At 31.8% G+C, this 9,453-nt stretch overlaps 1 protein-coding gene across 1 annotated transcript in view; it reads left to right on the top strand.

The window, feature by feature from the left end:
• Positions 1 to 9,142: 9,142 nt before the first annotated feature.
• Positions 9,143 to 9,453, top strand: part of LOC111641637 (transcription elongation factor SPT4-like) — a 13,817-nt gene continuing 13,506 nt past the window's right edge. Inside the window, exon 1 of the mRNA XM_023387839.1 lies at positions 9,143 to 9,211. Coding sequence (XP_023243607.1) covers positions 9,143 to 9,211 — 69 coding nt within the window. The remainder of the gene's footprint in view (positions 9,212 to 9,453) is intronic.

The following is a 9,453-nucleotide window of genomic DNA, read 5'->3' as shown; positions in this document are numbered from 1 at the left end:
CCTAGAATTTCTGCATAATTTCTGCCTGATTAATTTGGCTGATGGTTGGATGATTATTAACACATTGGGTTCTTAGAATGTTCATATTTAGAACTTCATTTTTTTAGCAATTCATCTTTGATAATTTTATGTAAAATAAATTTTTAAAAAAGTTTTTTAAACTAAATATTAACATTAACATTTTTACTTTTTACAATGGTTTAAATTGAATTCATTTCTGGTCTACAGATTCATTAAATCTAAAGATAAGGATATTTTCTCATTGGAAATATTCCTGGAAGAATGCTGATTTTTATCTTTAAGATTTAAAATGTTAGGAGTCATAAATCAAAATTAAAAGATAGAGAGTTTGTTAAAACTAAGGAAATTCCCATTGGTATTTATGAAGGTTAACTGTAATGCTAACATATAGCCAAATATTGTGTACTGCAATTACTAAAGCAAGATCAAATTGATAATGTCCATCTTTGAATTAAAGTATTATTAATATTGAGAAAATCCAGTCATATTCTAGTAGACATCAAATAAGAAATATATATTTTATTAGAATTAATTTATTTTATAATAAACAAAGTATTCATAACATTTATTACAAATGCAAGAAAAGTCACTTTGATTATATTGTAGTGATTAAGTAATATTATAATAGATTATTATTGAATAAAACTCTATTATATAAAATCTTTCTCACATTTAAAATATCCTGTTGATATTTTCCAACCAAAATTCTTTTTCTAGAGCCAGAAAATTTATTTTTTAAAAAATATATTCAAAATAATATGATTTACATAAATTTTATTGCGACAATATAGAATTTTATAATTTTAACACATGTTTTTTACTTGAAATTTTAAAAAGCTAATAAAAATTACACTTCATCAAACTTTAAAATTATCAACTTTAATCATAACTTAAATTTCAATAATCGTGTTTCTGATGACATTTGATAAGAAAATACCATCAAATGGAAAATATTATCAAATATCAAATATTTGATGATACTTTGATTATAAACATCACTAAAGATGTTCATGTATTTCTGATATGTTACAATATTATCACAATATTTAATATGATTTTAATGCGAGAAAGTAACTTAAAATTAATTACCGGTAGATCAAACTACTTATAAAAAATTTATCAAAAAACCTTTATATTATGTAATAGCGAAATAAAATATATATCTTACCTGTATAAACAATAAGGTAATTTCAATTCCTGCTAATAAAATATAGACAATCAATGCCGCCCAAGTTATCTGTAAGCGTAAATGTTGAATGGCAAAGGACGTTTCATATAAACACAATAACTTTGCAAATTTACATATTAACACTAGTGGCCAGTAAAGCAATAACACCAAGAGTAACTGAGGACGGTTCCACTGTTCAACTTTGTGATAAAAGGTGATGCTTATGACGGACGCAATCAAACACACAGCGGGTGACAAAATTAAATGTAATTTGAGACTTCCAGTCTCGTAATAATTTACCATCACACCTTCGCCAAACTCGAATAAATTAATGCAGACGAGACAGATCGTCAACACCCAACGCGAACTGTGTTCGGGAAAAAACACCACCATTCTTCTTCTTCGAACGTAGTTTTCCATTATACAATACCAGACCAAAATACTAGAGCACAGAACGATCAAGGCACAGTTTAATAACAGATTAATGACATCGGTCAAACATTCACTTTTAGAATTCGAAGCAATGGTTGATATATTTTCAAAGCGCAAATCACCACAGAATAAAGTCATTTTGACCAATATATGTAAATCTTATGAAAGAAAATTAAGTTAAATAATCTTAAATCATCATAATATCCCCAACTCCTCTTGTCAATTAAAATATATATACATATATGAAAGTAAAATAGTTTTAAGTCAAAATCACAATCCTGTCACTTACTGAAACTTGTCCATTATCTAATTACACGTGTGTGAAATCGACAATTTACGACAACGTGATTCCTCACTCTGTTCTTCCCGACGACAAGTCCACGTAAAACTGACTAATACTTTACCACGTCAATAATGCTGCTAATGCCGTTTCGCTACTTTTACAAACATCCCCCAGCTACCAGTTCATACTCCCACCATTTCCTTCATCCGTTTAACTTTTATTGGTCGATAAGAACGGAAATCACTATTGGTTAAACTGTTTAACATTAGCAAAACCAGCGAAGTTGGTCAGTATCTGTCACATGCCATTACATTCTCGCTACCGAGTTCAAAGTGTGAGGGTCATTTCGTAATTAACTCGCATTGTAAACACCGATACGTCGGTCTTTAAATTCACAGACAATTCGATATCGAAATTGAAATCGAATACCGCGAAAAAAAAACCTTCATTTTTATAATTCGGGATTATAAGAGACTGCGTGATTGAATTTGTTATTATTCGGTGTTTATGCGACACCGGAAAGTTTATTCGTAAATATTCGGAGAATAATAAATTGTAGATAAAATAATATTTATAATAGGAAAGAGTCGAAGCGGATTGGCCACTCCGCTATAGGAAAACGTCAGGGTGACTTTTAACCTTGGCCAGCCGCATGTCTCGTGTTAAGTTAAATTGTATAATCATTTCTTTTTTTTTTTAGTTCTTCGAAATGTCTAGACCTTTCGCACAGATATAATGTTTTACGGGAAAATGAGACTTTTAAGTAAATGAAAAAGGAGCGTGTTTTTAAAGATGGTTCCATTTTTTCTGCGGTTTATTTTTTAAGCAATGAACAGACGGATGATTGTACTCCTGGAAGAGTATAAAATTAACTAATTTCGTTATTCAAAATTGCCAAATTATGCCTATTTTTCAATGATTTAATTAATTTTTTTTTCTAGTTGTATACATTTAGTTGATAGCCTATGTGAAGTTTAAAGCTACAATTAACCTGAAAAATCTTGCACTTTGATGTGTTGTATTATAAATTTCGGAGATAAATTTGATTTAACGATATAAAATACTGTTTAAAAGATCTAACAGAGATTATTACTTAGAAAAATATTTTAACCTTCAACTCGCTAGGACTTTAACTGGATGGGCAACTTCTATGTCTTGTCTATCAATAATAATTATATGGTAATAAGTGAAAAAAAAAAAAATTGGATAATTTAACAGAATTGTGCGAACATTAAAATCTAAATAATAAATAGATTATAATTTATTCCAATTAAAGGTAATGAATTTTTTAGTTTCTAAATATATTCTGGCATTCAATTTAATAAAATAGCTTGTTTTATAAAATAATAATATTACTGTATTTAATGCTTTTCAAACAATAAATTAGCGTAACAGATTTGTAAAATAAAAAAATAAATAATAATAATAATAAACTAAATTAGTGTATTAGAATCTATAGATCTAGTAATATGATATGATAAATTACAGTAGCTTAATGTGTTTTTCTTTCTAATTGCTAGTTTAATCATTTTATATGGTAGTAGGGAGCTTCGCCCACTTCTTCAAAGATTTCGTGACGATTCATCGATTCCTAGTGCCACTGTTTCTTTTTTTTGTGGTGGAAAATCGTCCGTGACGATTATTTTATATAGATGTGTGGCATAAGTAAAAACAACAGTAGTTCTTAGTGGCACGTTATCCTATGGACAATTGCTTGGGCTCCCTTCAACAGGGGGCCCCAAACCAATCTTTTATAAGAAAATATTTTCCCGAAAAAAATATCTGAAGTCAACGCAATATGAGGCCCCCTAATTCAAATTTGCCTGAGCCTCATGAAGCTATAACGGCGCAACCGGTAGTTCTACTTATAATTATAAATCTTATCTAGTTAACGATAATCGATCCGATTATATATTAAATATTTAAATGTAAATCAATATTAAGCAATCGCCAAATATTCTCATTGGTACTCATATTACTAAAGTATTCTATTTCTTAGATATGTTTATAATAAACTCTTTCAAAAACGAAATAGTGAGAAAGGAAAATATAATTACTAATAATTACAGACGAAAATAAATAAATTTGAGTAATTGATATTATTCTAATTCAACTAATTAATATTATAATCTAGTTATGGCAGAAGTATTGAGTCATATCACTGTATCATTTTCAAGGATAAACACTGCTTCTGATAATGTAATCGTAATCGCGAATTCATTCACACAACTAACGAATATTGTTTTAAAGAATTGGTTTATAAAGCATTTTTTTTTTTTTTTTTTTTTTGTATTTCGGAAATCAATGCCAAATTGCCCACTGGGCACTGGGCACATCAGACACGTGCCTAGAGGACCCGCTCTTGAAATTGGAAAAGAAAGCAATTGTAGGCCTATATCATAATTTATAAATAATTTTATAGCTAAAATTAGACGTTATTAATATCTAACACCAGATATTTTTGTACACAGAATTTATAAACATAAAATCAAAACAGTGAAATTGTTTATCGTAGATTCATAAATAGATAAACAGAGCGTTAAATGTATAATTTGTTTGTTTAAACACGCTACTTTAATTGTTTAGAGTGTTCGTTATTATTTTATTCATCGTTTATATACAGATAATTCGTTATAAGCAAAAACAACGACATACATTAGCGTGTATTTTAACTGTCTTTCGGTTAAAGTAATTATTTTTCTATTTTAAATGCTTTTTACTTTCTTTAATTAATTAATCTTACTCGTAAGTAATTATTTTATGGTTTAAACAGTAGGAATTTTTTAGTTTTTTTTTTTTCTTTTCAGACGAAAGGGGGAAAGTGAAGAAATAGCATTTACCAATTGAATAGACAATCTAATAAATTACAGCTGACAGCTGAAAGGGTGTAAATCTTAACTGTCAGCTTAACTTTCCTAAACTTCTATATAATTTAATTCTGTCGTCCATACTACAAATTCGTTTAAAATTGCCGAATAACTTGCTGCTTAACTTCAATAAAAAATAAGAATTTATTTTTATTCTTTTACCTTTTATTTTACATTTAAAAATATATTTTGCTGAATTATAAATAATTAAATGTGATCGACTTACAGACAACTTAATCAAAATCATTTATATATTTAATATTTTTTTCTAGATTTTAATTAGATATTGTATAAACAGTTTTAGATTTTAAAAATTATTACCCAAAGAACTAGATTTAATAAGTGTTTTGAAAGGATCAATTCATTTAAAATGGAGATTTCTGAGAAAATAGAATTTTGTAAAAATTTGAGGACTCTGGAGCTTGACCCTTTATTATCTTAAAGATCTGGACCAATGTCAATTCTGGATGTAATAAATGTGTTGACAATTAATTAATTAGGACATTTTTCCAGTGTAAATTCTTTCACTTTTAATTACATAATTGTATCTCGACTTAACCTATAGAAATTCTTTATTCTGTAGTAAGCTTCTGTTAACTGACAAATGTACAGATTAGGCCTGCAATGTAGATCTATATGAAAAAGTTAATTTTTTATTATTATTATTTTACGTTAATATTTAAGCTTTCAAAAAGCTCTGACCATGAAAATATTTTTCTATAATTTTGTTTCTGAAATCTCTGATTGCCGGTTAATTAATTAATTGATCGATTAACGCGAGATACCAGCATATTGTAGATTATAAACCTGCCAAAATGGCGCTCATTACGGGCGAGCAATTATTTAATCAGTGAAGACGAAGGATGGAAAATGATATCCCCACCCATATTATCCATGCCAAATTATGAAATCTGGATCAGGTTCAGGATCAGATTGTTTTATTACTGTCGACCCGCCTATAACACTGTTGATAATTCCGTTTTATATGAATTCCATGTTGTACGAGTCACTTAGATTTTACAAATACGTGTGCCGGGCTGTGAACGGCTCACGTATTTGTAAAATCTAAGTGACTCGTACAACATGGAATTCATATAAACGGAATTATCAACAGTGTTATAGGCGGGTCGACAGTAATAAAACAATCTGATCCTGAACCTGATCCAGATTTCATAATTTGGCATGGATAATATGGGTGGGGATATCATTTTCCATCCTTCGTCTTCACTGATTAAATAATTGCTCGCCCGTAATGAGCGCCATTTTGGCAGGTTTATAATCTACAATATGCTGGTATCTCGCGTTAATCGATCAATTAATTAATTAACCGGCAATCAGAGATTTCAGAAACAAAATTATAGAAAAATATTTTCATGGTCAGAGCTTTTTGAAAGCTTAAATATTAACGTAAAATAATAATAATAAAAAATTAACTTTTTCATATAGATCTACATTGCAGGCCTAATCTGTACATTTGTCAGTTAACAGAAGCTTACTGCAGAATAAAGAATTTCTATAGGTTAAGTCGAGATACAATTATGTAATTAAAAGTGAAAGAATTTACACTGGAAAAATGTCCTAATTAATTAATTGTCAACACATTTATTACATCCAGAATTGACATTGGTCCAGATCTTTAAGATAATAAAGGGTCAAGCTCCAGAGTCCTCAAATTTTTACAAAATTCTATTTTCTCAGAAATCTCNTGGTTTAAAAAAAACTTTTATATTATTAATTATTATAAAATGGTAAGAAGCTTAATTTTGAAGGTAGAGCTGAGTTTTTTAAAAAAAATTATTATTTTTAAGAAAATTAAGCATTAAGCAAAATAAATAAAAAGAAAGATATTAAGCAAAATAGACGCCAAAACACACACGCGCGCGGATTTTTTTTTTGCCTTTTTTTGGATTCAGGAGGTTTCAAAACATGGAGATTTGCAAAAAACTTGAAGGGTCAAATCTGACACGATTCCAAAACTTTCTCTTGTAATGTATACGTAACAGCCAGGAAAGTAAAAAGTCAATTACAAAGTTGTAGAGCGTGACCGATTTAGTACAAAAGGACATCCTGCGTACATGAATAGGAAACGTGAAATGCTAATTTGTCGGTATTTGATTCCCGTCAAACTACCTCACAAAACAGCAAATTGTAAGAAATAGGTGACTGCAAAAATTGCATGACGCCCAAGTTTCTTGTATAACATCGCCGTCTCGCAATACTCCTCTTTGAAATAATTCGCCATGTCTACCTCAACGCACAGTTTCAATTCCCATGCTTTGTGACATAGCACCGATGGTAAACGAATACTGACAAATTAGCATTTCACGCTATTCGTTATGTAGGAGAGGAGGTTCTTTTGTCATGCTCTACAACTTTGTAATTGACTTTTTTTGCTCGTCCTGCATCGTTTTCGAGATTGAAGCGTTTAAATAGTATTTGAGTGTACTTAGTTGTCAGGGGTCTCTCTGGAAAATTTTAAAATATCGCCAACCATTTCGCTAGTATTATATTTTTATCGCCACTTTAACAAAAATATCGCCAAGTGTCGATTTTGGCGCTATGCAGCACGACTTCTGAGTTATAGGTGCTATGAAACACATTTTTTTCTTTTTTTTTTTTGTCGGCCGGATAACCAAGGCGCCTGTCTGTTGCTTTGAAGATCCCGAATCGAATCCGGACGGTCGAAAAGCCTCAGGAATTTTTCGAGAATAGTCGGGCCCCGTCCCTTTGTTCGGCGTAGTCGAACCCAAGTAGGCCTAAAAAAGGTCCTCTTACTGCCCTCAGGAAAAGAAAAAGTAAAAAAATAGTAGTAGTATCAATGGCCATTGATATGGGTAAAGCTTTAGGCCGGATGGCCGAGCGGTCAAGGTGGCAGCCTACCGCTTCGACTGAAATAATTAAATCCTAAATATGCGGCCGGATGGCCGAGCGGTCAAGGTGGCAGCCTACCGCTCTGATGGACCCGGGATCCCCAGAAATTTTTCGAGGGGTGGTCCTGTGAGAGTATAAAACGTGAGAACGAGTCGGCACGTAGAACTTTAGTGATTTCTTCGAATGGACAAATTTAGAACAAGCGTGCTTGATACAGCAGACGCTTAGTAGGGGGAATCGACTGATCTCAATAGGGACTAGACAAAGACAACTATCCAAATTAAATTAACAAGATAACCCTTTAATTTTCCTGAGAACATACAGTACTTCTAGAAAAGAAAATCACGGGAACGTACGGAGCCCGACAATCCAGTATACCGAATATCGTTAACATCAAATCTCCTACAATATACTGCTCAAAATTCCCGTAACGTGAGGACATAAAACATACCGACAAACGAGTTTTAAGTGTACCTCTTCCTTTTCTTCACTCTGGGCAGAAAACAGTTCGAAATTCAAAATCTCCACACTGACTTGGTCCACTGCTACTTTGCTTCTTCCCCGTCCTCTCTTCACTTTCGTTCTAACTTCTCCCCGAGACACACCCTCCAATAAAACTCCCACCCTCGGTTACACACCCCAGAATTACACAACTCCTCTCTACCGAGTCGGACCCACCACGTGGCGAAGGGGGACAAGAAAAGACGTAAGGCACAGTTCGTTCGGATATGTCGGGCCCCGTCCCTCACCACTCGGCCGCCCCATTGTGGGCCTGCTATAAGAGGCCCTCTTTAGTGCCCACAGGGCGGAAAGAATAAAAAAAAAAAAAAAAAATATGGGTAAAGCTGGAAGATACTGCTGGAAGAGCGAGTCAAAAATCTTCTCACCCTCCAAAAATTGAAAATGCTGACATTTTTAGGTTTTCTGGAAAATTCAATGTGGAATCATAGAAACGAGCGCCGGCATTTCTTTTATTGGTGTATTCCTGATTTCATTATATTCTCGTTTTTATTCTTTACTAGCATCAATAAAAGCTTCTATGTGGGCAACGTTATACTTTGCAATGATCAACTTATGATTTTTAATATTCAAAAATCTTTTAGTGCAATAGTTCTATTAAAAAGCCAATGGTTCCGAAGTTTACAAACTATGGCTCTTTCCAAGGAGGATATTTATCGAGTATCGAAATCTAATAGAAATTTCAATTATCCAATACTGTAGCAGGTTTTTTTTAATGATAGATCAATTATCGAATTCTTTTCTACTTATGCTCATAAGTACTTTTTAATAATATTCATTACGAATCAATAACAATTAGTAAAGTTAAATATGTATTTTTGTTTCGAAATTTTTAAAGCTTCATTTTTTTTTTTAAATATCTAAACGAGCGCCATCTCGTGAGTATTTACGATCGTAGCGATCGAGCAAGGTTGTGTTGTTTTGTGACGCAAATTGAAGTCTAGTATTTTGTATTGTGTACCGTTTATCGAAAAAAAAAATATGTCTCTAGAAAGCATTCCGAAGGATTTGAGAAATTTAAGAGCCTGTCTCCTGTGTTCAATGGTTAAAGTAAGTCGACTATGAAAACATTTGTTTTTGTGGTTTTAGTCCAGATGCGTGTACCGTCATGGCGGCTCATCTCTGATTCCAGCAAACAAAAGAAAGGAAACAGTGGGGACGCACGTTCTAACCTAACCTAACCTATTCTAATAAATTACCATAATTATTACCAACCAAATTATTAGAATAGGTTAGGTTAGGTTAGAACGTGCGTCCCCACTGTTTCCTTTCTTTTGTTTGCTGGAATCAGA

The sequence above is a fragment of the Centruroides sculpturatus genome, unplaced genomic scaffold (genome assembly GCF_000671375.1).
Source record: "Centruroides sculpturatus isolate CEXI.00-Female unplaced genomic scaffold, Cexi_2.0 scaffold151, whole genome shotgun sequence".
In the NCBI taxonomy this organism is placed as follows: domain Eukaryota; kingdom Metazoa; phylum Arthropoda; class Arachnida; order Scorpiones; family Buthidae; genus Centruroides; species Centruroides sculpturatus.
This window is presented reverse-complemented; position numbering and strand designations above follow the sequence as displayed.